The following is a 27,235-nucleotide window of genomic DNA, read 5'->3' on the forward strand; positions in this document are numbered from 1 at the left end:
TGCTTTCCTTTTTTAATATTTGAGTGTAAAGTTTTTACATGTGCGACCTCCGCGTGCGCGCGGAAAGTCGACGCCTAGACTCCCGAGAAGCCATCCGCCGCGCATGCGCAAGAATGGGGATTTCCGTCTCGTGCTAATATACTTATGGAAAACATGGTTTGGTTATAGACTACTATCATCGACTACAAACCTGATATAAGACAGGGTAGTAGCTTATCGTAGAATGATGAGAAACTTCCGTTAGGAAAGTTTGTTCAAAGATGAGGTTTAAGTGGAACCCGGGAGGAACAAACGCGAAAACTAAACGCGTGGGAACGAGAGAAAAGTGGTTCGCAAACACTTTTGACGTTAGCACTCGCTTGCCTTTTATCGCTCGAGAGCCTTTCGCAGGCCCGCCACAAGCACACAAAAGATTACAAACAGTAGTAAGAACGGAAGTTCATTAAGATTTCAGTAAACTCAAAGGAGCTTACATAATTGACATAATTTTATTACTCAAATAAGTATACAAATTTCAGCTTTATCACTTTTTTATCTGGCGTAAAAAATAATTATGGGGCTTTTGATAAATAAAATACATCTAGCTTTATTATTATTATTATTTAATTACAAGGCTGTTACTAGTAAAATTACGATACCCTCTTTAAAAGACCAAAAAAGAGCTCCCCTTTCCAAGTAACCCAGAAGGCAACTCACATTTAATCTCGTTCCCAGATTCCACTCAGCCTACTTCACACTTGCTGCTTTCTTTACATAGACTATCCCTGGTTGTGAGAGAGCGCATGTCCAGACTGGCTCATTTCTGATACACTATCAGCTCATATCTTACAAGGAAATAAGTCGCACAAAAACTAGACTATAAAAATAAATGCTTATTTAGCAGTAATGCTCCCGTGATACTATACCTTAATAACATTTAACCCATCCAGGAGTTGTCTACATAACAGAACAATAAATCCACTCAAAGAAATTGTACCTAGGCCCTAGGCCCTTCTGTCGATCGCGCGGTCATTTCGCTTTGGGTCACGTGGTCAGTTCGTCTCGAACGAAATGAATTGATCACCAAGGACGCAAAGAACAAGGCAACCTTGAGCACAAATACAACTCAACTGAGTGGAACGATGGTTAACCCTTAATCCCCAATATTGACACTATATTCTCCTTACCGTTGTCCATATATCTTTTAGGGTATTTGTTGGGGGAATTTATTTTAACATCAATACTTTTTATTTTGGGGATCACTTCTGTTATTCTCATCACCATTGCGTTTGATGAAGTAGTGATATGGTAAGGAGAAATTACATGCTGGTCACAAGACTTGAAGGATTAAATGTTTCGTGTTTAAGGAAACCACAACGGGCCGGGGTGACATACACAATGTCATAAACCGTAAATATGCTTTAAACTAGCTCGGTAGGAGATGCGTAGCACGACTTGATGACACTACAAAATTTTAACACCCACAAATAATCGGACTTATCTACGCTTTCACCTGAGACAGTGTACTAGCTATTCAAGACCCACTACATTATGGTGTTAATCGGATTTCGTTGAGGTTGCTTAAACTCTATAAATAGTGTTTCCCTCATTAAGCACAGCGTATAAAGTATTCGTCTGGCTGAGAGATCTAGCTATGAGAAACAAACCCCACAGAGGTGTATACAAAACGTCCACATGAGAATGGTGTAAAAAAAATATACGTATTCATTGATGCTTTCATTTTTAATGAAACTTATGTGGCCTCTGGTGAAAAAATAGCTCAAAAGCGGTATAAAGTTTCTTTTTAACTCTCCTATATACAGCATTGGATAATCCGTGACCGTGTTTTAGCCACAGAATTGAGGATGTGTGGAGATATGATGTACTGCTTACAAAAATATATAAGTTTTAAACTACTTACAGAAACATTGCTTATAAATTACTAATTGAAGAATGCATTACAAAACCTATACCATTAACAGCTAATATAATTGCGTGGGAAGAAGGGGTGCAAAGTTTTGATAGCTGTTCATTTCGAGGAAACTCACCACTCCCGTAAATCATCACTGGCAAATCTATATACTTTTTTCTTGGGGGAGAGGGGGGGAGGAGGTGCCGGGATATAAAGAAATCCTTGTGTATTGATTTCTTTCTTCAAAGGAGGGGGGGGGGGGGGGTTACCTTAATCCCAGGAGAGGCCGGCAGGAGAGCCACCTCATGAGTTATCTTTCTGGTTTTTACCCAACTAGATTCTTAAATGCGTAAATATTAAGTCTACACATATCTTCAGTCGTGCGAGTTTGGGCGCGTCATGTCATCACAGTCGTTCGTTATTTCGGTTCCAAGCTTTCTATTCATACTTATATCCCCTAGCAGTCCTTTCAGCGGTCGATCTGAAACCGCGGAGTCTGGGCTCCCCACCAAGCCTCGTTCCGAAACTGATGGGGCTGGACCCCAGGCGGACTGCACACCTGAATCACCAGACCCAGATTCTGCCTGACTCGAGGCACGGTCAGGCAGAGGAGGACTAAGAGCCAATCCTGATCCCTCACTGCATGGGGACACTGCAGAGCTGCGGAAGAGACCTTTAGCCTTTCGGGAATGAGGTTTCTTGACCCCTACCCCAGCCTCTTGGTCGGAAGAGCTGTTCGTTGCTGTTTCTGAATTGTTCCCTTCCGCGGATGGGTTAGGGCGTGGTGACAGGACACCCATCTCTGGAAATGACTCCGGACCTCTCAAGGACTGACCACGTGCCAGGCCATACATCGCCTTTGGTTTGATTGGTTCTTTAACGGGCTGTGAACGCATGCGTAGTGAATGGCCAGAACTAGATGAAAGGTTCTGACTAGCAGCCCGATCCGACGAAACTGTACTATTACGCAAATGATCATCACGCCAATTCTTGTCACGCAAGACGCCGTCATGGAAGTCGCTATCGCGAAGAACAATGTCACGCAAGACGTTTGTGTTTCCAAGGGTACCTGGAATATCCCACGTTGCTGTGGGGATTGAGCCTTCATATCCATGCTCTGTGCACGTGGTAGGAGTGTCACTGTCATCTATGAAACAAGCGTTTCTCCTGCTTGCCTCGGTCCGTCTCCTTGCTATGTCTGCTTCCACGGTCAAGAAAGAGCTACAGCTACCCGGCCCAAATCCGTCCGAGATCCCATGCACTTTTGCTCCACCCAAAGAGCACGCGACAGGCCTGGAACTGACTTGTTGCTCCGGTCTGCTACTTTCGTCTGAAATGTCATGGGAACTGGAACTCGAGAACTGCCACCTAACTGCTGACATGGTACTGTGGTCACTCTCGTACCCACTCCCACTCGACACGGACGGACGGTCTGCTCGATACAGGTATTCTGCGTCATCTTCACTGTCTTCTAATGACAAACAGGACAGGAAATCATCGGAATAAGACATGGAATCCATGGAAGGATCTGAGCCAAACAACGTTTCCACGCGCCATGTCATCTCTTCAATTTGATCATCCACCTCGTCCAACACGTGCTCCTGCAAAAAAAGAGAAGAAAAAAAATGAATCTTTTCCTTCAAGAAAGAATGAACAAGAGTGAAGAGAAAGACCAGTGGACAAAAGATTACAGGACAACAATTCGTACACCCTAGAGCAACGATAAACAACGATAACCGCACCACAGGAATCAACCTATACAGTATGGTTAAACAGCAACACAGGAAAAACTGCTATCTAGATTCCATGTGATTGGCTACACTTAAGGATTTCAGCCACGTAGTGACAAGTTAGATCTGTAGGTGAAGGTCTATTATAGAAGCCAGGAGATCATGCTTAGACACGTTAGAAGGGGTGAGGAGGATTGCTGGAGACCATGCAGATGAATCACAACAACGGGTATTGTAAGGAAAACCGAAGTTATACCGATGGATAGGTTTTGTGTGTTAAAAAAGTAAATTTCAAAAAAAAAAAAAAAAAAACAACAACAACAACAACAACTACGTACCATAGGGAAAGAGGCCTCCTCCTCGATTTCTTCGAATTCTCCGATATCGTCCTCGTCCTCATCTTCATCTTCGTCTGATGTGGAATCTCGTCTTTGCCGTCTTCGCGTCTTTTCTTTCAGTAACAGCAATCTGTTCAGTAACATCACAGTACAGGAAAGTTACATTACACTGTCACTGTTCCCACTCCACAGACCGTGAGAAGACTGAGTACGAGTAAGAGATTGTGGGATCGTTTTGGGTACACGGATGCACATCGCACCAACGAATAAGTGCATTTGTGGGTCCTTTCTCGGGTTAACGTAGCTCTTGTTAAATAGTTTTCACCTAAAAGAGTATTTCTTATACAACTGACTGCCGAGAAATGCACTTATTCATCGGCGCAAATTTCCATCCGTTTACCCAGACGATCCCAGAAGCCCTCACTCCCCGCAGTCTCCCCGCAGTTCTGGAGTGGTGATTGACCTGTCATACAGGCGTATTGTGACAGACTATCGTTGATTGGCTCAATTGTTTACTGAAGCAGCATCCTCTCTCTTCAATGGCTTTTCTAAACCAAGATGGCGGTTTTTAGCATATAAATGATTATTAACAAGAGCTAGGAGGGCCAAGATACGCCAGCACCGACAGGTTTCTGGCGTTTCAACGTGGGATATATAGCGAATATCAACCAAGAGGATTATACATACTTATTGCGAATGAATTCTTCCATCACATTTGACAGTAGACTGCGTCGTCGTTTTTTATATTGTGGCATTCCGTACACCAAAACAGCAGCGGTCTATAAAATAACACAGAAGAAACGATAATCGATTAAAAAAAAAAAAAAAAAACAGCAGCAACAACAACAACCAAGCATGCCAGAAGAATCATTTATACTTGAACCGTGTATTACGTTCTCTTAGAACAACAACAACTCTAGCTTACTAATTAGTAACATCTCTACATAGTTAGCAGAAAATAAATCCACCTACATCCCTCGTCAGATTTGATGCTGCCCTTCTCGTGAAGGCCTTTGGTTTCCTTTTTCTGAGCCCTATAATTGGCTAACACCCGTCCTACGTGCTCCAGCCAATCAGAGCAAACATCAAGGGAAAAGACCTAAACCAAAAGTGATGTGGCTTACTCCTGTTTTCCCGCCTTTTGTACTAGTTGAACATTTCTTTCTTCAAGTTCTGATTGGCGAATAAATTCACGTGAGTGGTCAGACGTCACCACTTTGTTTTGTTTGAGTAGTCATTATATTTGTGTCAGCACACTCTCCCAGGCAAAATACACTATTTATCGTTTCTGCAGTGAGGTGACATCAATAAGCCATTTTCTTGATGGCGTCATTTGACTACAACTACCAGAATTCATTTCGTCTTCCTTTTCAAATTCAGATTTTGTAATCCCAGTGGAGAGCAAAGAACAATAGCTCTAATTAGCATGAGAAAACAAAAAACTGAAGGATTCTGGTAGTTGTAGTCAAATGACGCCATACTGAAAATGTCCTATACTAAACAGAAGTAGAGATGATTTGAAGTATCACGCGTCTTTTATCTACGAAAACATTCAGGTATGAATTCAATACTTACCGTGCCCCTCATAACAACACAGAAACCAATCAAAAACAGGGCGAAGTAGAACGAAAACAACACTGTACGCTCCTCGAGCGCGGGGTCCTGGTATCGGGACACGCCCTCCAAGCGGAAGAAACTGCTGACTAGTAAAAACGCCTCTCCAAATGACTTGAATGCAAAGTGAAGGCGGCCAAACAACAAATGTCCCGGATGAGCGAATGACATCAAGAAAATAACGATCAGAACCTACAAAGGACACAAGGTGATCATTGTTTGACCATTCAAATGAAAGCTACGGAGCACTACTTTCCTGATGTGCTGTTTATTATGCTGTTCAAAGTGGTTCTAGCTTTCGAGTCTTTAGATGAAATCCTAAAGTGCGACCATTCAAATGAAAGCTACTGAGCAGTACTTTCCTGTGGCGCTCTTTATTATGCTGTACAAGGTCGTTCTAACCTTTGAGACTGTAGATGAAATCCTAAAGTGTGACCATTCAAATGAAAGCTACTGAGCAGTACTTTCCTGTGGTGCTGTTTATTATGCTGTACAAGATGGTTCTAAATTTTGAGTCTGTGTGTAAAATCCAAAAGTCTGACCATTCAAATAAAAGCTACTGAGCAGTATTTTCCTGTGGTGCTGTTTTCTACGTTTTACAAGGCATAGATAAAATGCAGTGTGGATATCGGGAATAAAGCAACGCCTACGATTGAAGTTCTCAAGCAGCAACTATATGTTCGCTTTTCAGTTTTCCTCTAGTGACAGTTTCTTAACACTTTTCAAAGTTAAACTTTGCAATTCTTATAGCTAAACGTTGAACTCACCGCACAGGCTAACAGAGGAAAGGCAGCCGCGGCCAAGATTCTACCGAGACGGACGATGAATCGGAACGGTCTCAAAAGATACACACAGCGGACAAGGAGAAGAAACAGGAGAAGCGAGTACGAGGCTTGAAGAGCTTCCTGTATAAAATGGAAAATAAAATGTAAAAACCAAAGGCATTAACATGCAGGAGGGGCAGTCACTGAGGATTAAACGAGTAGAACAAGACTTCGGAGGACTTCAAACTTAGTGACAACGCAGAAAATGGAGAGCACGCCGGACAGTTGGTGATCACCGAGGGCAAGTCTTTAAACTCTCGTCAATTGTCATCACTACAGTAAAAATTCGGCAGAGAAGGTAAGAAAAACGATAAGATTGGACGAGTTTCCTTTCAACATCCAAAAAAAGGACACCAGCATGCAGTGTGCGGTAGAAGTAGAGAGGGTGAAATGTGGACGCAAAGCAGACCACCAGGTTCGAAGAATCGCCGTTTTTCCTAGTGCCAATCAATCAATCAATCAATCAATCAATCAATCAATCAATCAATCAATCAATCAATCAATCAATCAATCAATCAATCCTCGTATCTTTACTTTCCCCTATTTTGTGCCCGCTACTGAGGCTGGAATTAAACTAAATACGATGCACACCGGGACAATTAATGACACGTATAATTCGTTTGTTTATGATGTAAAAAAAGAATACTGATCCGTTTTCAAAATGAGCGGTATAATTGCAAAAGAAAGATCCGTTGGGCTAATTACTACACTTATTGTACCGTTGTTTTCCCAAAACCTTCACATTTACCTGGCTCCAGGCCACTAGTTTGGCGTAGTAAAACACTTGTGTTTGACTCGTCGTTTCAACTTCTCTAAGCAGTGTGTACAAACATACTGACCAGCGGATGAACAGCACCATACACACGCTTGAAAGAGTGACTATAAGAAGCTGCAAAAATAAAAGCCATTGAGTATATTGAACAATTACAACAAGACAAAGTATCCAGTGCGAGTTTGTGGCTATGAATTCAAATGGGACGAGATAAAGAAGCATAAATGAAGGCACTGCAGACAAAAAACATTCCCGCGGAAAAATTGTTTCCAAAAATGTTTGTGCGCGTGCGTAGCATTCGTTGCGAAAACAAACTTTTGAACAAATTCAGAAATACACTTTTCCCTCGCTTTTGTAGGCGACTCATGAGTTATGAGGAGGAAAAATATTTCCGTCTAAAGAACTCAATTCCAGCAATAAGTTGGGCGACTTCCATGTTATTAGAATACACTCGCCCCGTGTAACAGAACTGAGAATACAAGCTGATTGGTTACAAATAACGAACCAATCAAAACTCGTGAATCAGTAGTCATAACCAGGGCTTGCCTTTGAAACACAATACTCATCGGCGACAAGGGACGGTTTTTACGTTTGAGTGACAGGAACAACATCTTGCCAGATAGAAGATTCCTTCATAATCATTTATGATCGTTTGAACTCCGTTAATTGTTTAATCTACTAGTTACCTCCATCGAGTAGCCTTTGCTACTTGCGGAAAACATAGTACATAAACTTGTTACGACACGAAAAGTGTTGCCGTTGTTGTTGTTACGCCAGGCTTGAAAATCAATCTTGACTGAAAGTATTGAAAATTTACTCACCTGAAATACTCGCCAGAAACTCTTGAGGTAGTTTGCAGACATTTTCAAGGCCAGAAAAAACTCGTGTTGGAGAAGGTAAAGAAAGAATCCAACAAACAGCAACTGAGAAATAACAAAACAAACATTTTAGCTTACCATTTATACTACATCACTTTTTTGTTTTGTTGTTGTTTTTCTTTTTCTTCATTTTCCTTCTTGGAAAAGTAGTTAAAATATTTAAGCTGTACAGCTTTTGCTATTCCGTCCATTTAAAGTTTGTCGCAAAGCGAGCAAAGCGAGGGCCGACCTGCACCGTTTGCTACGTCTTACATGGTTGGTAGAGAGGACAAAAGAACGAACAACAGAACGATGAACCCAACCCTAAAAAACAATTCAGCTGTAGATTTTCAGGGTACATTGAAAATAGAGCTTTTGAAAGGTGCAGGTCTACTGCGAAGCGAAAACGAAGAACTAACAATCTCCATTCCTTGTGCACCTTTGCTATTAGGAGAACAAGAGGAATGCTGGCCACGTTACAGTTTAATGATAAATTTAAGAATATCTGTCCTTTCTATTATATATATTCAGGGTTTAACATTTCCTTTAAAAGATTACAAACGATCGCGGGGGAGCAGGGATGGCACAGTGGTGAGAGCACTTGCCTCCCACCAATGTGGCCTGGGTTCGATTCCTGGACTCAGCGTTATATATGGGTTGAGTTTGTTGTTGGTTCTCGTGTTTGCTCCGAGATGTTTTTCTCCGGGTACCCGGGGTTTCCCCTCTCCTCAAAAACCAACACTTCTAAATTCCAATTCGATTTGGAAAGTGTCCAAAAGTAGTGCTCTGCGCCAAATACATTGACACTTAATTAAAGTGATTTGTTTATTTTTATTCGGAGAGAGAAATTTCCACATACTTTAACTGATTTGGGTCAATATGTTTTAAATGTTACGAAACAGGAAGGCCGAAAGAGTATCAAAAGACTGAAAATAAGCTTCATCCTTTGAGAGCACAAAATAGATAACGAAGGACTATTACAAAAAATAAATAAATAAATAAAAAGACAACAATCGTAGTACAGCTTCTAAAACAAAACGAAATGAAGCTGTTATACAAACCTTGCAGATTCTAACAAAGTATCCATAGTCCGTTGATTTGAAAAACGCCGGGAACGTGTTCAATTCCAAATGGCATTCTGATGTTCCAATACGAGAGGCCTTCACTGAGAGAGTGGCAGCACTAAAAAATTGATATCAATCAATCAATCAATCAATCAATCAATCAATCAATCAATCAATCAATCAATCAATCAATCAATCAATCAATCAATCAATCAATCAATCAAAGCCTAACCGACCAAGGGTCTTACCTAATAGCTCGTAGAAATGGCGTGTAAATGGTGAACTCCACAGCTATTTCCCGGGTGCATGCATTTATCCACTGTGAATCCGTTATCTCTTTCAGCTGTTTTGAAGACTCAGCCCTGTCGAGAAATGGAGCCATTTTACTACAAAGTAAGTTATGACAATGTGTTCATAATAGTTAGTAAGGACACCTAAAATATGTAGCCAACAATATGATAAACTTAAACAAACAGATCTTCTTGGACATTTTTGCTACGCATATTACAGCAGGCCGCGTCTTCGTTGATGCGTTTCCTGGACACGTTAATCCATTAAGTTATATAAAATGTACCTCGTCTGGTTAAGCTCCAGGCTCATCCAACTACCTTCGGTTGCGCGACATTCAGCGTGACACACGGTGGCGCTTACGTTACCACTGGATTGACTTTTCTCATACACAGTTTGATTGCTAGTGACCGCAGAAAACTCTCGACAAACCTGGCAAAAAAAGAGGAACTTGTGGTTTAAACCAGTTGGTGAACTCAATTCAAAACAGGGAAGACCACAGTCACGGTGGTTTGATTTAAAAAACACTCTATCTTGTAAATGACCGCGGGCAAACTTTAAATCGGCCAAATTGCATTGGAATCATTGAGAATCGAACTTTTTTTTTTTTTTTTAAAGAACACTTTATTGAGTACTTCAGAACAGTACACTTCATTAATTATATTACTATATGATACTACATTACAAAACAAAAAAGAAGCATACTTAACTATAGTTACCTACACAACAAACTAGCTGCACAACTTGCAATACATCTAACACCGGTACTAACAAGTATATCGTTACTTGCAATACGATACTAATTAATCGAACTTTCTTTCTTTCTTTCTTTCTCTCGTTAATCTTCTCTCAGATATCTCACTAAATCTTACGTACTCTCATTGAGTTCGGATAATAATTTCATATCATTCCAAACCCAACTCGTGACAAAACAATGCAAATACCGTGTTAAGCATTGATCTACTATACCAGACTTGACAAGAATACTAGAAATATACGTATATACCTAGTACAAACACCAAGTATATAAACTGACAGGCATGGGTTTAAACACCAGACATGATAATTTGAGGAATGCCATATCATCAATGATTTGACGATGTTTTATAAGATCAATTCCAATTTTGTGAACATCTCTTTCCCAGCCGAAATTAACCTAGGTTTTCAGGGGACTAGGAGGTCGCACGATTATAAATTTATGCTCCTGTCATCTTCAGTAAATGCATATAAATATTCGTTCTTCCCTAGAACAATCCCGATCTGGAACGGTCTTCCTTCTTCCGTGATACATGCGTCATCTGTTAATCATTTCACAGCTAGTATTACCTTTCTGCCCTTATTAGCTGCTTGTGTAATTTGTTAATCTAGTCCACAGTATATTTAGTTCAATGTATATTGTACTTGTTTAGCTAACCGTTGACCAGCCATTGCCAGATTAGTATACTAATGGCAATTATCACAATTAAAGATTAAAGACTTGTCCAAGAGGGCAGTACATCCCGACCACACATTCCGGGAAGTACCACCCCACTCTCCACTTCAAAACTCTTAATAACTAGATGACTAAATGTTACATGATAGAGAGCACTACCTTAGAACCTTACCTCTCCCATAGAAGTCTTGTATTGTGTGATCCTCGTTTTGCCAAACAAGAGGCTCTGGGTGTCATGCAGTAATATCTACACAAGAAAATTAAACGGGTTTTATATTGAGTTTTGTATAAACCCAAAACAAGGTAATAACTCTAAGCTTTATCACAGCAGACGCTCAATAAGCAATGAACCAATCAGAACTCGAAGAAAATGCAAGGACCAAGGTGTCTGGCGCGGGAAAACGCGTGCGCGAGCAAGGCACAATTCACTTTAACCAATTACGGATCTTATTCAAGCAAAAGCAAATCAAAGCAAGCAAACGCAAAATTACTTTCGAAACTCAACTGAAAACTACTGTGAAACACTGTACATCCCCCGTTCTCTACAATTCATCAGGGTCCAGTTGTTCAAAGCCCGATTAAACTAATCCTGGATTAACGTGAACTTTGATTCGAGTTTAATGACTAACCAATAGGTTCTTCCGAAAGCGTTTTGGCCCTCAGTTTTGACTTAGACTTTTCTTTACCTTTAGCTTGAAATTAGCCTTTAGAACCATTTTTAACGAGCAAGATGAAAACCTCGATTAACTTTTAATCTTAGATTAGCGTTAATCGGCTTTCAAACAACCCGGCCCAGGTTATTACCATTTCACAAAACAAGTTAAATGACCAAAAAGGTGTCCGCTGCAGTTACAACTCATGACAACAAGGTTTGCTCCTCACAAATATGTGACAAAGAAAAAAAAACCGAATCCTTCCAGTTGTCTCACAAAATCCATTTACTGAATCACGATGTAACAAATGTGCACACAAAATAAATTTTTAAACTGAATTCTAACGCCTCTGCTTTTAGCAATTCCTCAGCAATCACAAGAGAACAAGTGTGTTGATCGTACTCTGCAGTTACGTAAAATGAAATTTCCAGAATTATTCATCAAACGATTATCTTACCGTAAACGGTGTAAAAGAGGAAGCTAAAGTGTTCTTGTTCAGAGCAGCAGAAATTTTATCCCATGCATCTTTGACATTTCCAGACCGAGCTGAATTATTTGACCTAAAAAGTACATTGAAAATGTTTTCAAGGTTGGGTTGTATGAAGTACCAAAAGTTGACTGACTTACTGACTGACTATTTACTCGCTGAATGACTGACATGATTGATTGATTGATTGATTGATTGATTGATTGATTGATTGATTGATTGATTGAATGACTGACTCACTGACTAATTGACTGACTGACTAACTGACTGAGTGACTCACTGACTGACTGACTGACTGACTGACTGACTGACTGACTGACTGACTGACTGAGTGACTAACTGACTGACTGACTGACTGAGTGACTCACTGACTGACTGACTGACTGACTGACTGACTAACTGACTGACTAACTGACTGAGTGACTCACTGACTGACTGACTGACTGACTGACTGACTAACTGACTGACTGACGGACATGATTGCCTAACTCACTGACTGACAATTGATTGGCTGCAGACATAGCAAACGTGTTTAAATCTTTCAACGGCAGTTCATCCGATCTTTCATATATTCACTCAAATTTACACTGAAGTGTGACTGACTGACAGACAGACAGACAGACAGACAGACAGACACAGACATGCAAGGAGATTAGTGGATCAGTTCCTAAATAAACCGTGGTACTGCGTTAGTGGGTAAGTGAATACGAATATTTGGTTTTAACAACTGAGTTGGTAAGGCAATATTATGGCCACCGTAAAGAGATTGGAGTGTTACCCCCTTCGTTCTGACATTGGTGACCAAATTACGTTACCACCTCACTTAATAAAACCAAATATTGGTGACTGACACACAGACAGACAGATATTTAGATAGACAGAAGGACGGACTGACTGGCTTACCTCAGGAATGTCTTCTTGACTGACTGATTTAGGCGATACACATCCGGGCTTGTTACACTCGCTACTAACAAGCACGTGACCACAAAGAATGAGATGAAAACCAGCACCTCACTGTAATGGAAGAAAATGAAATGATACTTTGACTGTACACCACAATACAAAACACTCATACATCAATTCAATCGCATCTCCGGAGAGCGCATTTCAGTCCATATAATGCTCAATGCAAAGAAACTGGCATGAATGTTACATTACATGCTGTGAAAGTTTGGAAAATGAAGGAGAACAAACTAAAAAGCCCAGTGATTTCATAGCATTAACAGCTGGTACAAAAAGCAGAGGTAATGGCTACAAATCACCCCAGGTTTAAAGTTGTCTTTCTGGACTCTAAAGAGTCAGTCTTTTGGTAAAAACATCTCTGAAGAATATCATTTATTATATCCAAAAGCACGTATGTGTTCTATAGAATCTCCCAACTTACACAGTATAATTCCATAATGCTTTGCTTCGCACACACTTCTCCCGTGCTTCTGACAATTTGGACTTTGATGGCGGCTTGAGATATTTTAGATGACGTTGCTTTCGACGAAGCGCCAATGCCTTAAAGAAACAAACCACATGTGAATAAAACATTACATCATCGAGACATGATACATCACGTTTTGTTTAACAACTGCGGTTTTTTTAAGTCCACGAGACTTCTTGTTACTTACTGGGTCTAACTCATCTTCGTCTCTGGGAGGTTCTTCCTCAAAACCTGGATTCATGTGGCCATAGTGGATCTCATGAAGCGCAGAGGATGACAGATCTTCAAACCCTTCATCTTGATCTTCATCCTCTTTTCTTGTTTGTGATTTGCAAGCCATGTAGAATATAAACACCAAAACCTACAAGGATAAAAAATAATTGAAGAGAGCACTGGCAAGGGACAGTTTGGCCTTGAAATTCAAAATATTCGCACTCCAGTCTGGAGTACACCTTACTCAGCATATTAGAGAGGTAGTTCCCTAATTATTCTTAACGTAAACTCGATGTCAGTATTACACCGACTTCTGCTTAAAAACCAAAACAAACTCAAGCGAAGCAAAAATGGTTTCCAAGCTAAAACAAAAGGAATCAACAACACAACAAAGCGTGGTTAACTACGAAAAAGTCATTCGCTGATTCGTCAAATTAAGGCCTAAAGGCCAAACAGAATGACAACTAGACATGACGACCAGTCTGTACGCCAAATAAGGGCTTATTTCAAGAGCTGTGGATTCCAAGGCCAAATCCTCATTACTGTAATTTTTCAGCAAGCAGTCACACAACACAGATACTTCAACTACGACAAACGGTCGGTTTTTAAAATTATAAATGAAATGATTACCATAATTGGTTGAGACACAAGCAGTGACTCCAGCAAAGAGAAGAATAAAGACTGAAGCCAACGAATGGACATGTCCCTGCCAAAACTGAAAACAACAAGAACCAATGATCCACAATAAACAAACCACTCACACATGACTTATGATACACCTAAAATAGAACATGCCATCATCCTATTGTAATTAATGTATTCCACAGCACGTTAATGAGAATCCACTGCACTTTATTTATGAGATCAAGACAATAGCCTATGACGTCATCGGCGTTAACATATCCTTCCGCCAAAAAGAGGAGTAAAACATCTCTCCTATACTACTACCATTCAAATGAAGGCTACTGAGCAGCTACTGACGCCATGTTTATTCTGCTGTTCAAGATGGTTTCTACTTCTGAGTCTGTGGATAACCTCCTTCAGTGCTACATTCAAATGAAAGCTTCTACATTTTGTACCCAATTAAACGAAAGTGTGATGTTGTTTAATATGCTCACTTCTCAGTGTACACGAATGTTTAGTCACAAGGATCAGAGATCTTATTTTTCAGATGACAACTACTGAACATTACTTTCTAGCGATGCCTTTCTGTATTTCGCACTCTTTGAACCTTCAGGAATAAAATCTAATACCTTCTCGACCTAGCATATACAAGGCTGTTACCTAAGAAACATTTCAAGGAAGAGAAGCCAAGAAGTTAGGAGTCCAACATGTGAAGTGTTACGGTAAGTGCTTCTGCAAAAAATTTAGGCATCCAGAGCATTTTCTTGGATGCCCCCGGCTACTGCGCTCCTGTTAGACACCAGCCTTGATATACAGTCTGTGTATATTTTCTACAACGAAACCCACTCACCTTACCCCATACCATATCGTAAACAAACCAGAAACAGCGGCGGTCATCAGACACCCAAACCACCCCACATAAACAAAGACATGCGGCAGAGAGAATCCAGAGCGATAAGGTCCTCTCCCCTCAGACGCTGATGTTGACACGCACACACTGTAGGCGCTTTGTTTATCAAATTCCAGAGCGTGTTTCTTTCTGGCAGGAGCCAGGGCTGCTAGGAAGTCACATGTCTCTACCAATCCCGCACTAGCATTAGGCAGAGCATGGACTGAACTCAAGTTGTCATGTCCTGAGATGTAGCCAAGACTAGTTCCATCTGACAGAGAGGGGAAATACATAAAGTGAGAAAATATTGACTCACTGGTAAAATAAGATAGCTGCAGTAACCCCTAATGTCAAATAACAAATTCTCCTATCTTGTCCCCATTCTTTTTTTTTTATGAAAATAATGGGGAGAAGTTGTAAAAATGTCAAGACAATTCACCTTAGGTGATCATATCCTTAATTCTCATCACCTCAAGGGTTAAATAAGCATTGATATCACAAGAAGAAATTTGATGCTGATCACTGACATATTCATGTGTTTGGTTAAAATGCGCGATTCTTTTTTATCACGTGACGTGTTGCATGGCTTTGCTACGTACCCGAATTAGACTCTGCAAACACTCCTGGATGACGCATAAGAGAATCCCCAGGGTGACCCAGAAGGGATTCATCACCGTAATGCACACCATCCTAGAAGGGAATTATGAATGTCAGTGACAAACTGTGAGTCTCTAGTGAATCACATAAAAATCATGTTGCACCCAATATAAAGTGTCGAGTCAAAGTGTTACACAGTACATAACAATTCCACCTGAATGAAACAGAACTAGACATTGGAGTGGTTTTCAATCGAGTGACGAAACTAATTTCACGTTGGGTTTGGTTTTGCTCTTCTGTACTCTGGCAAACTTCGCATGTTGTCAATCAATAGGAAGCAAAACGGAAACCAAGTCTTTGTCGCACGCGTTTTCCCGCGCTAGGCGCCGGTTACATGTATTTGCTGCCAATTCTGATTGGTTCATTGTGCTGTTTACGTCTGTTGTGATTAGCTAGAGTTGTTGCTTTAGCTGTGGTTTAGATACTTAGTCGAACACCACTCCAGTGCAACTTTATGCATAAATTCGTGTTATTGCCGATGAGTCACTGTTAGTGGGCTGACACTAAAAGTTCAAAAGTTAAACAAAAACTTACCATCTCCATAGCAGTTTGAAACCATTGCCTTCTTTCTCCAATGTTCTTTAAAATTAACACAGTTTCCAGAGACTGATCAAGAACTACAGCGAAAGCAAAGAAAAACAATAATCAACACAATTAACCTAAGCTATCAGTTACAGGCTCAACAAATTCGATTATATCTTAAAAGAATATGTCCAATCTATCTCACATTTTAAAATGATATTTCCGTGGATTAAGTCCTTCCAACTTTGCAATGGAAGTTTTGCATACGACCCTGAGCACTGGTACGCTAAGAGCGGATGGTCATTTAAAATAATTTTAAATGACCATCAATTATTGATGACAGCACAAAAAGTAAATTGATGAAATTATGGGATTTACTGAGATATTTTGAAAGAGCATGATGAAAAATGCCTACTTGCCAAAACATCAGCATCTTATTGCAATTTTGGGATCACTTTATACTCTAATGACTCGATACCAATCCCTCTGCATGTAATTTTGCCTCAATTCTAAACGTTAAGAACTGAGACAAAATTACGACGATTTGTAAATTGGCCACCGTAAAGAGATAGGTTAAAACATTTGTTTCTACTCCCCACGGATGCAGCACCGCAGTTTCTTTAGAACTAACCCCCTTAAACAATAAGAAAAATCAACACAAGTTGTCATTGGTTCCCTCCTGTTATACCTGAAGAGGAAACAAGCTCTGTGGTTTCCGTTTCCTGTTCATTACTGAGTGGGTAAATCTTCACCCGGTGGCGAAATGATCGCTAATTCATAACAAGAAAAGAGAAATTAAAATAAGTCAAGGAACGAGAGAGACTAGAAAGATAGTAACAATTAATATGCTGCCAGTGATGCCATCTCAGCTCATAATATACCATTCCTGATCTCATCTTACAGGTGAAATCATATATCAGCACATCAAACAGGAACTTGCTGTTGTCACTAAGATAAGTACTCTTAATAAGGATACTTCCTACTTTCGCGGGTGTCCCTCTTGAAAAACGTCATACGCGCGTTAGTTTTGAGAAAACCATAACAAACTAAATATCAATATGTTTGTCCTCATCGTCAGTACGCTCAAAGGACTTAAGGCATCCCTTGAGTAAATATTATAGCGAGACTTGGGAAGAGCATTTGCTGATCCTGTTCAGTGTTCAGAAATGTCAATGGCCTGCGTAGTTGTCGCTTCCTTTCCAAGCGAGCGCAATAAGCTAACGGAAGCTTCTGGAGAGAAAGAGCAAAAAAAAAAAAAAAAAACAAAAACAAACAAAGAGACAAACAAAACTCTACGCCTTTGCCAGCCGCCCACACTCTCAGAAAGACAATGACCGCTATGCATGCTAATATGTAAAGCACATTAAAATGCAGCTTTTGCTTGATGCATATAATGCATCCATAGCAAGTAGGGTCAGTATTGGGAAGGTTTGGGGGGGAGGGGGGGAGGGATAAAACTAAAAACTGATGAACTTACTGAAGATGAGACACAGTCTCTATTTTGCTCAAGAAACAAACAAGTGAACACAAAGTTTCTAGTCTACTGCATACTCACTCTACTGTATCTGAACAGGAAGATCCACAGGAGATTAACTGGAAGTACAATCATACTGCACAGGACACCAACCAAAAAACTCTCAAAAGTGACATCCAGTATTCCTAGTACTTCAAGAACCTGTCGAGAGGAAGTTATGTGAGTAAATCATATGACCAAAAAACGTCAAGAGAACGTAGAGCTAGCACCACAGGGAAGTGCATTGATAGGCTCGAAGGTTAAGAGCCACATTGTACAGAACAATAAACAGCACCACGCCATAAGTGATTAACAATTCCATTTAAAAACACATACCTCGGTTTTCGGCCGATACCAAGCAATGTTCACACACAGAAAACTCAGCAGCAAAGATAAACAGCAGCTCAGCCGCTGAAAAGAAAATAACAAACCTATTTGAACATAACGCTGAGGAAGTGAACTCCAAAAAATGTCCTGGTTCCTGCTTTTAAGCTATGTGTATGCCATGTGGGATTTATAAAGTCTCCACAATGATTTTCAAACACACTGTGGACGAGTATATTAGCAAAGAAAAATACAAAACACTTCACCTGTGTTCGAGTAAAACGGCTATAAGATGGACGTCCCAATAGTGAAAACCACAGATGATAGTCCACAAAGCTCTTTGCTGAATGCTGAGAAAAGCTCTGTAGAAATAAAAATAACATTTTTAAGCGAGTTCTTCCTTACAAGCATAAAGCATTGACAGATTTTCCAAGCCATAAAAGGGATGGCATCTTCTTTACTTGACAACTTTCTAATGTAACCTGCAAAATTTAAAACATCTTTCAATCACGTCATGGAGTTGACTCCAACATCCTGGACTAAGACATGCTTTCTACCTTGTGACGCAAAACTAGAGACATTTGGATTCTTGTACATGAAGTACAACTATAAATACGGGATTTGACTTCCGAGTTTTTAGCAAAGTTCTAAGAAGGGATTTATCACAGGAAACTTCATTTTAGTCTTTGTGAGCGACGAACTTGACTTGAAAGGACTTGTTTACGCCACTACGCCGTTCTCACAAAAACTCGTAGTAAAATGACGAAAGCTATCTCGTTTTCCCGCCAAAATGACACTGGTTCACTCTCGCGCACCCTTTTCCCTATTGGAAATTCTCGTAGTCTTACACGTACTTGTACTAGAAACTGAAGCTCTCTACTATCACCTCTGTCAACAAAATATGTACTAAGTACAACAAACAATCACAAATTGCAACACAGTATTTATTACACGACAACTTGCACAAAAATTTTGCCAGTATTTCTTAGCCTTCAACGTTTGATTCTTGGACTCTGCATCATGTTTCTTGAGTTTGTTGTGGTTTTTGGTCCTTGTTCCGAGAGGGGTACCTCTTCCCTTGTCCTCAAAACCAACATTTCTAAAATCGTCTCAGCCAATTACCTTTTTCAAACTGCTCGTACTTGTACTTGGCAGAAACTCACACTCGACCTGAAAAGCAAGAATTACCATGTCACTATACATCAAGCGCTTAAGAAATGGAAAATTCTTGCAGTGCTTTTATTGTATGTGGTAGCATACACCACAAAACTGGTGGGGAAAGAGCACTGCTGTGAAGGACTGATGAATTACATACCTTTCCGTCTTCTTCATCAACAGCAAGCCATCTGTTGCAGTCAAACACCCTGCCGAAAAAACAAACTGTCACATTTGACATCCTGGTCCCAGTTGTTCAAAGAGCGGAAACTCTATCCAGCCGATAAAACGTAAACCAACCAATATATTTTATTCGCTGAATAGAGACTTATCTGCTGGATAAAGTTATCCACTGTTTGAACAACTGGGGTATGGACTCACCTTTCCTAGAATTAAATGGCGGAAAATGACAATAGCAATCTTTCTCTCCAAACAAAAAAGAATTATTCGTAAACTACTGCCAAGGCAGTAAGGATGGATTTTTATTAATGTAAGTAAAATTTACTGAAAAGCAATCAACAGGTCCCCCCGATTAGTTCTCTAACTCTAAAGTAAAGTTTTCTAATAAATTGTGGAGCTTACACATAACGCTAGATAAGACAAAAGAAGGGGAAAATAAGACGTTCTGTACAACTAGAACTGGAGGCACAAAGATGTTTGCTTGTCTGGTATATCAAGCTCTCTTATCCAAGTTGTAAGCATCTTGTGATCAAACAGAACGTAGCCAACTAGCAACCATTTCACTTGGACAGTTCTTAAGGATCACAATACATGATTGTATCTCCTTTCACTTACCATTTCAAACCAGTGTTGACATCCTTGATTATAATTCGTTCCAGGAACCAACTCGGATCTTCTCCTTTGTTATCATGCCACACATGGATTTTTGAGATGTTACTACTGAAGCTCTTTGGAATACTGAAATAGTAGAATGCAAATAATTTTAAAATTAATGTTTACAAGTTTAAGAAGGTTGGATGTAAGTGAGACAGTTTTGTTTGATGTTAAAACCGGTGCGAATCAGCCATATCAGATAATACAGTGTGATCAATGTGGTGTTAAATTACGTGCAATTTATTTTACCTCACAACAAACACATCACAAGAGGTCCTTTGAAAGAGATGTTTGCCTGCACACTTCAGCTCGATGGGATCAGAGATGTGATCATCACCATGAAGTATAAGATAGACCTGAACCAAAAAAATTAATCAATCAATCAGTTTGTCCATCATCAGACAATCAATCAATCAATCAATCAATCAATCAATCAATCAATCAATCAATCAATCAGTCAGTCAGTCAGTCAGTCAGTCAGTCAATCAATCAATCAATCAATCAGTTATTCAACTAACTAACCAACCAATCAGTCATTCAATATGTCAATCAATGAGTCAATCGATCAGTAATTGATAATTTATTGGTCAGTCACTTAATCAATCAACCAATCCAACAAATCAATCCATCCATCATTATCGGTCAACCAACCAACCAACCAACCAATCAATCAGTTAGTTGGTCAATCAACAAATGAATCAGTCAGTCAGTCAGCCAGTCAGTCAGTGAGTCAGTGAGTGAGTCAGTCAGTCAGTCAGTCAGTCAGTCAGTCAGTCAGTCAGTCAGTCAGTCAGTCAGTCAACCAGCCATTCAACTGCTCAATCATCCAATGAAAGCAAATCAGCCATCAAAAGTGGTTATGAAAACTTACACCAGCTGATGTTCCTGCTCCAAACCAGTGACCAGTCTGTACGCTAATCTGAAATCTAAAATCACACAAGGCATAATCATCATTTTGCCTCAAATACATAATTAACCAGTAAGATGCAGTAGCAGAAACAAAAGCCTTTAAAAATTAAAGAAAAAAACTTCCAATGGTCATTCCAAAACCAGTTCATAGCTTGCAAATAAATCACCTCTGAGACATTGCTGCAGTAACTGTGTTGTCATCAAGGTACACCGCTCCAAGCTTAGTCTTGTCATGTCTGTCTGCACGCACACAAAACCCAAGCAACAACAAGTACAGAACCACAATACAGATAACCAGTACCATGGTCAATGGACTCTGTTTAAACCTGGAAAGAAGAGCAAAACAACAATGAATTGTCAAAGGGCACAACTGAGTATCTGCACAGCTAGCTCTCAAGTTCACCATCGTGTTTAAGACAAAATAATGTTGCAGGGTGGAGGAGGAGCTCAGGTACAGTAGTGATGGAGAGGTGCACAGACTTTCTTTGGGTTTGACATTAGCAACTAGTAACCTCTTTCGGGTTGAAAATTTTCCGATGGACTTTTTGGCAGGGAAAAACACAGCAATAGTAGGCTGTTTTAAGATTTTCGTTTTGCTTAAACCATGAAAAAGGGAAGGAATATACCTAGAGCCATAGCGTACAGAAGGATATTGACCCAAAATCATGAAAAGGGAATCACATTGTGAACATTGTGTGAGGATACATACATACATCCTTTATGATGGTGGTCTGTGGTCCTTGAGTAATTTTTTTTTCAGGTAGAATTAAAACAATTTCACCCCCCCCCCCCCTCCAAAAAAAAAAAAAACCACACACATACACCCCTCAGGTACTATATTTCCTCTGAGCTCAGGCCCCACAGGCCCCTACCAGATACACCACAGGTGACAGGTACCACAGAAGACTCTTTGCTTGCCAGCTGAGTGCCAAAGTTTGCATGATAGACTGAGATATCTATTCAGGGCATGTTTTTGGCATATGATGTGTCCATATTATTGTTAGAGGCAACTAAAAGTACATGGCTCTTACTTCTCAATGTCTCTAAGATCCTGGATCTTGAGTGAGTTTGGTGGATGCACAAATGCCCCACTGAATGCTGTGAGATGGTTACACCTGAAAAAAGAGTTGGCTTGTTAAATGTAAACTAATGTAATCTCGGTAAATAGCACTTTGGTGATAATAATATGGTGAAAGATAACTCATTATATGTTAGGGTACAGAACATTTTAAAACAGTCCTTTCTAAAGGTAAAAGAGTTGTTTGCAATGTCCATAAAGGAGGAAAAGAATCAATAATCCAGAATCTGGCTTCCGGAGTCAAACATCAAGAGTAGAGAAACCAGAATTTATACTGTCAAGAGTCATGAATATTTAGAGATCTACCTGCAGAACAGCATTTCATTTGTACTCTCATCCATCAATTGGCATCCATCACTGGCCCAGTTTCTTCTGTGTATGTTCCAATAAAAACATCCCATCCACTGCACACTAAACAAGTAATCAAAACTGGGACCAATCTTTACCTGCATCAACAACAAACATTTTAAGTTTCAACTTGAAAATACAGTCAACAGCAAGTTCACACTCAAATGGCAATGAGCTGTTCCAGAAAATAACCGTACTCCCCCCACGGAAGATTTTTTGTTTTGCACCCCCCTCCCCCCAGGAAATTCCAGTTTAGCGCCATACTTTGCTTCTAAAATTTTGACTTTTAAGACACCCCTCCCCCTAGGAATTTCCAATGACTTTCCATGGGGTGGGTATTGTTTTTTTTCTGGAACTGCACAATGCTAGTAGCAATTTAACAAACATCCTCTTTGCTTCTCCTTGCTTTAAGAATATAAGACTCAAAAATGCCAGCTCTTGAGCAAGTCAGTTGCATGACCTGGTAACATATATCAGGGGCAAATTGTCCACTAAATCAGTTGATGGAAGATTATTTCATTTGGGATTTGGGAAATAAAGTGGGCATTCATTGCTACATTCACAACCAGCCACAGCAAACAACAGCTTTACACTTACCGACTTAATGCGATAATAAGCTGTGTCTTCCAATACCACACTTGCAAAAACTGACCCTGAAGCTACATAAAAAAAAACAAATGTTGGTTACCACAAGCAGTTAAATTGACTGTGAAGTGAACTGTTAGCGTCCAAAGAAAATCTTGTAAAAAGAAAAGAAAGATGCAGCCTGATAATTAAGCAGGAAATTAATCAGTTGTACACAAGAAGTACAATAATATTATTATGATACTTATGTGACAATTTGAAGGTTACCATTAACTAACTGTCGCCAACTCAGGAACAACTGTACAGCTTCCCCTGAACTTGTCACAATGAGCTTGTTATGACTGCCTGAGGATGCCTTGCCAATGCTAAAAAAATACGAGTACAAACAAAACAACATGGAAATTTGCATGCATTTGTTATAACTGTTGTTGCAAACAAACACATGCCTAAAAACCAATAAAATTATTACATTCGTCACATATTATTTTGATGGAGGATGTTGGCAAAATCAACTGGGAAATATTTAACTCTAACACATATCATTTCTTGCGGTTTGACATCAGGGGTACAATTTAAAATATCCATGCACTGATGCTACGGACACATATCCAACGCGCGCGTTGGATATGAGATGATAGATAGCCAACGAGGCGTGTAGCGCCGAGTTGGCTATAATCATCTCATATCCAACAAGCGCGAGTGGAATAATAATTTGTTTTATTAAAAACAATCAAGATCTTGCTGATTTCGCTTTGAAAAAAACAATTAGAAGACAATTTGTTGGTCACCATTTATCGAGCATGGTATAATGGCTCATATGCCATGGCCGCTAAGCCAATCAAATCCCTGGAATTGCATTATACAATGGTCCAGTTTTTAATAATATGAGATATACCTAAGGCCTTCCAGTTAAAGATAAATCACAGTTCATTACGGATCTTAAGAGATCTGCATAATGTCCTTCAGCAGGTTGTTAAGATCATTAAAGCCCCTTCAAGTTTTTCACTAGGGCTGACCAAAACCTTATGGGACATACCTGGCTGTGAGTTGGACAACAAATCCAGGAGGAAGAGGAGATAGCGGCCTCAGATAAATTTGTAGTGATTGGTTCAGCATCTTCTCTGTTTGATTGAAGATGTGAGTATTCCGATGTTTCCATGGCAGAGTGAATTTCTCTGTGTGTCGTTCGACCTTGTGGTTTTCACGAGGAATTGAAATGAGGATGTCACTACTCAAGTTTCTCACTGGTATCTCTTCTCCATTGCAGAGGCTGATGCTCAAACTGCCGACTTCGGTGTGATGCTTTAAAAAAAAAGTACCAAACCTTAGCATAACCTTGCTTCCAAACAATGGTCACTACCTCTAAACACTGAGCATCAGGAAGACCTGTGTTGAACTACATGTAGGTCATTTGCCTTTTAAAAGGCTCATACATGATAACCCATTCTGCATACTGTTCGTGGGTTGAGTTTGTTGTTGGTTCTCGTCCTTGCTCGGAGGGTTTTTCTCTGGGTTCTCCGGTTTTCCTTCCTCCACAAAAACCAACATTTCCAAATTCCAATTCGATCTGGAATCTGAGGGCCACAGGTTTGTCAGTCGTCAGACTGTTTAGTGTTACCCTTGTTAAACAAAGTTGATTTATTTTATTTATTTAGAATCAGCAATGTTGAAAGATTCATGTGTGGTGACAAAAAAAGAAATATGATAAATGATTGTAGATCAGACAAAAAAGAGAAAGTTGTAGCACTCAGAATGTCACAGGAATGGGACATAGAATTAAGTTCAAAGGGAATGAAGGCAACATGACTGTTTGTTAGCGGTGTTAAGGGTTACCATACCACATGAGTCATAGTGGACTCATTCATCTAGATGTTATACAGATAGATTTCTCCCTTTTATGTTTCATGGTCATAATAAGTAACAGAGATGCCCAACTGCACATGAGGGAAAACATTAATCCTACAGGTTTTGAAATCTGAACACAAGTCAAACAAGTTGGTTACTAGTAACTTGGTTAAAATACAAGTGAAAATTAAAACAGGTCCTACAGTATTGAACAGCTTCAGTCTTACCATTTCACTAAAGAAGGGATTTTCCTGATAGACAGTCATCATAGTGCCGTAACAGCTGCCTTTGTTATTAGAAGATGTTATGTTCAGCTGTTTTTCTAGATCTGTTGGCATGTGAAACTTGAAATCACCAAGAGAGAAAAGAAAGTCAGAAATGGAATTCCTCTGGGCTGCAATAACCTTGATGTTATGTGTCGTCACTTGGAGAGACTGTTCTCCTAGAACCTGGGTGGATAACTTTGCCTGCGAAGAGAATATGGAAAGTCAGAAACAGATGATGATGAAGATGATGATAATGATAACAATGATAACGATAATGATGATGATGATGAAGATGATGATAATGATAACAATGATAACGATGATGATGATGATGATGATGATGATGATGAAGATGATGATAATGATAACAATGATAACGATGATGATGATGATGATGATGATGAAGATGATGATAATGATAACAATGATGATGATGATGATGATGATAAAAAGAATAAAGATTACGCCACCAAAAAATTATCGTGTCTTAACATGCAAGTTGCTCGACAGGAGTCTAAAAGCATAAAGAAATACCACAAACAACAACAAAAAATTTCCTTGATTCAACTAATTTTTGAAATGTATGAAAAAATTTGCCCGTTATTGAAATAATTCAAATAGGAGCTATTGTGACAGTGCTCTCTTAGTTCCATTCTTCAAACTTAAAAGCATTTTCTTCTAACTTTCTTCTAATGTTAGTAATTTTTTAAGTTTGAGGGATCAAATTGGATGAAGCAAAGAAATACTTAATGAATGTAGTCCTGAGAAGGACTGTTGAAGGTGAAATTGCTGCTGTTTCGACAACCTGAGCGGAAGTCGTCATCAGAGTCGAGTACATACTTACCCTGATGAGTTGTTCTGCAAAATCTGTAGCCCTGAGTAGCACGTCATTGTTAGTTTCCTCCCTAGCAGATGTCGACCTTGTTTTCCTGTGTTAACAAAATAACAAGACCTTAGCAATCAGGCCAGAAGAACTACAGAAAAACTGCATCATACACTGTACCTCTGCGTAAGTAGTGACGCAGCCTCAATCAGATTAGACGTAACTCTTGTGGCACTCTGAACAAACTCTTGGCTGAGTAAGTCTCTGGCTTCAATCCATTTGTCCTTTATTCTTTTATGTTTGGATTTCAACACCCTGCCAAGCTTGAGGAGTATCTGTGATGCAACGTCCACACTTCTGGCAGAAAGCTGCAAATGAAGAACAACACAATGTTCAACAAACACATGCCATACTTGGAAACCCTGCAGGTACTGACAGCATTGAAAGAGGGTCCCCCCCCCCCCTTTTTTTTTTCACTTGCTTACTTTATTGACAAACAGACAAAAGCAGTCAAAATATACAAAGACACTCCACTACAAAATAATACCTGGCATGCCATACTTACATGTACAAGAATAACAAGTATACTAAAGTTACACTAAATGGGGTTAAAATTTCAAAGTTTTCTATTTGCAAAATTTGGAGGCATGATAACTACAACAATTTCTTATTGGTTACAATATTTCTACTGATTGCATGATGCTACTTAGGTTATATGCTGCAGAGGGTACTCTTCAGGATGGAATCTAGACTGAAATTTCCTTATAAATTCTTCCAAAAAGATGCCATTTTTGTTCTAATTTATAGTAATATTTAGCAAAGAGAAGGTACTCTATGTATGGTTTACTGGCATTCTTAAAATAAATCTAAACCCAAGCATATCCCTCCAGTGTGAGAAAGGTAACTGGTTCAACTGATGCTTAGAACAAATTTAACAAAGTTTCCTTAAATTAAAAACTGTGTAAACAAAATGCACAGCAGTTGAAGATACACACCTCATCCGTCCTCTTTGTCAGAGTTTGCAGTGCTAAGCATGTTTGCAAGGCAGAATTCTGAAATTACATTGAAACAGTATTAAGTTAAAATGAATAGCAAATCCACAGGAAACTACATTTTAGTTCCAAGACAAACATTGAGTGATGGTTAACAATCAATCAATCAATCAATCAATCAATCAATCAATCAATCAATCAAACAATCAATCAACCAATGAATCAATCAGTCAATCAATCAGTTTATCAAACAATCAATCAATCAGTCAGTCAATTAGT

At 39.5% G+C, this 27,235-nt stretch overlaps 1 protein-coding gene across 1 annotated transcript in view; it reads right to left on the reverse strand.

The window, feature by feature from the left end:
* Positions 1 to 442: 442 nt before the first annotated feature.
* LOC146461626 (polycystin-1-related protein-like) overlaps positions 443 to 27,235 on the reverse strand; it is a 53,915-nt gene continuing 27,122 nt past the window's right edge. The window contains exons 19-56 of the mRNA XM_085086499.1: positions 26,960 to 27,016; positions 26,145 to 26,332; positions 25,986 to 26,070; positions 25,103 to 25,342; positions 24,067 to 24,332; positions 23,298 to 23,395; positions 23,043 to 23,104; positions 22,404 to 22,543; positions 22,051 to 22,134; positions 21,187 to 21,345; positions 20,982 to 21,036; positions 20,360 to 20,466; positions 20,072 to 20,194; positions 19,437 to 19,485; positions 19,244 to 19,291; positions 18,388 to 18,483; positions 18,134 to 18,208; positions 17,840 to 17,959; positions 16,973 to 17,054; positions 16,297 to 16,379; positions 15,705 to 15,795; positions 15,067 to 15,376; positions 14,223 to 14,307; positions 13,567 to 13,740; positions 13,335 to 13,453; positions 12,854 to 12,964; positions 11,921 to 12,023; positions 10,983 to 11,057; positions 9,665 to 9,810; positions 9,339 to 9,452; positions 9,088 to 9,208; positions 7,991 to 8,092; positions 7,146 to 7,286; positions 6,341 to 6,478; positions 5,535 to 5,765; positions 4,647 to 4,738; positions 3,960 to 4,089; positions 443 to 3,492 (exon numbers count right to left, since the gene is read on the reverse strand). Coding sequence (XP_084942625.1) covers positions 2,266 to 3,492; positions 3,960 to 4,089; positions 4,647 to 4,738; positions 5,535 to 5,765; positions 6,341 to 6,478; positions 7,146 to 7,286; positions 7,991 to 8,092; positions 9,088 to 9,208; positions 9,339 to 9,452; positions 9,665 to 9,810; positions 10,983 to 11,057; positions 11,921 to 12,023; positions 12,854 to 12,964; positions 13,335 to 13,453; positions 13,567 to 13,740; positions 14,223 to 14,307; positions 15,067 to 15,376; positions 15,705 to 15,795; positions 16,297 to 16,379; positions 16,973 to 17,054; positions 17,840 to 17,959; positions 18,134 to 18,208; positions 18,388 to 18,483; positions 19,244 to 19,291; positions 19,437 to 19,485; positions 20,072 to 20,194; positions 20,360 to 20,466; positions 20,982 to 21,036; positions 21,187 to 21,345; positions 22,051 to 22,134; positions 22,404 to 22,543; positions 23,043 to 23,104; positions 23,298 to 23,395; positions 24,067 to 24,332; positions 25,103 to 25,342; positions 25,986 to 26,070; positions 26,145 to 26,332; positions 26,960 to 27,016 — 5,727 coding nt within the window. The 3' untranslated portion in view covers positions 443 to 2,265. The remainder of the gene's footprint in view (positions 3,493 to 3,959; positions 4,090 to 4,646; positions 4,739 to 5,534; positions 5,766 to 6,340; positions 6,479 to 7,145; positions 7,287 to 7,990; positions 8,093 to 9,087; positions 9,209 to 9,338; positions 9,453 to 9,664; positions 9,811 to 10,982; positions 11,058 to 11,920; positions 12,024 to 12,853; positions 12,965 to 13,334; positions 13,454 to 13,566; positions 13,741 to 14,222; positions 14,308 to 15,066; positions 15,377 to 15,704; positions 15,796 to 16,296; positions 16,380 to 16,972; positions 17,055 to 17,839; positions 17,960 to 18,133; positions 18,209 to 18,387; positions 18,484 to 19,243; positions 19,292 to 19,436; positions 19,486 to 20,071; positions 20,195 to 20,359; positions 20,467 to 20,981; positions 21,037 to 21,186; positions 21,346 to 22,050; positions 22,135 to 22,403; positions 22,544 to 23,042; positions 23,105 to 23,297; positions 23,396 to 24,066; positions 24,333 to 25,102; positions 25,343 to 25,985; positions 26,071 to 26,144; positions 26,333 to 26,959; positions 27,017 to 27,235) is intronic.

This window comes from Pavona decussata, unplaced genomic scaffold (assembly GCF_977016875.1).
Source record: "Pavona decussata unplaced genomic scaffold, jaPavDecu1.1 SCAFFOLD_195, whole genome shotgun sequence".
NCBI classification, from domain to species: domain Eukaryota; kingdom Metazoa; phylum Cnidaria; class Anthozoa; order Scleractinia; family Agariciidae; genus Pavona; species Pavona decussata.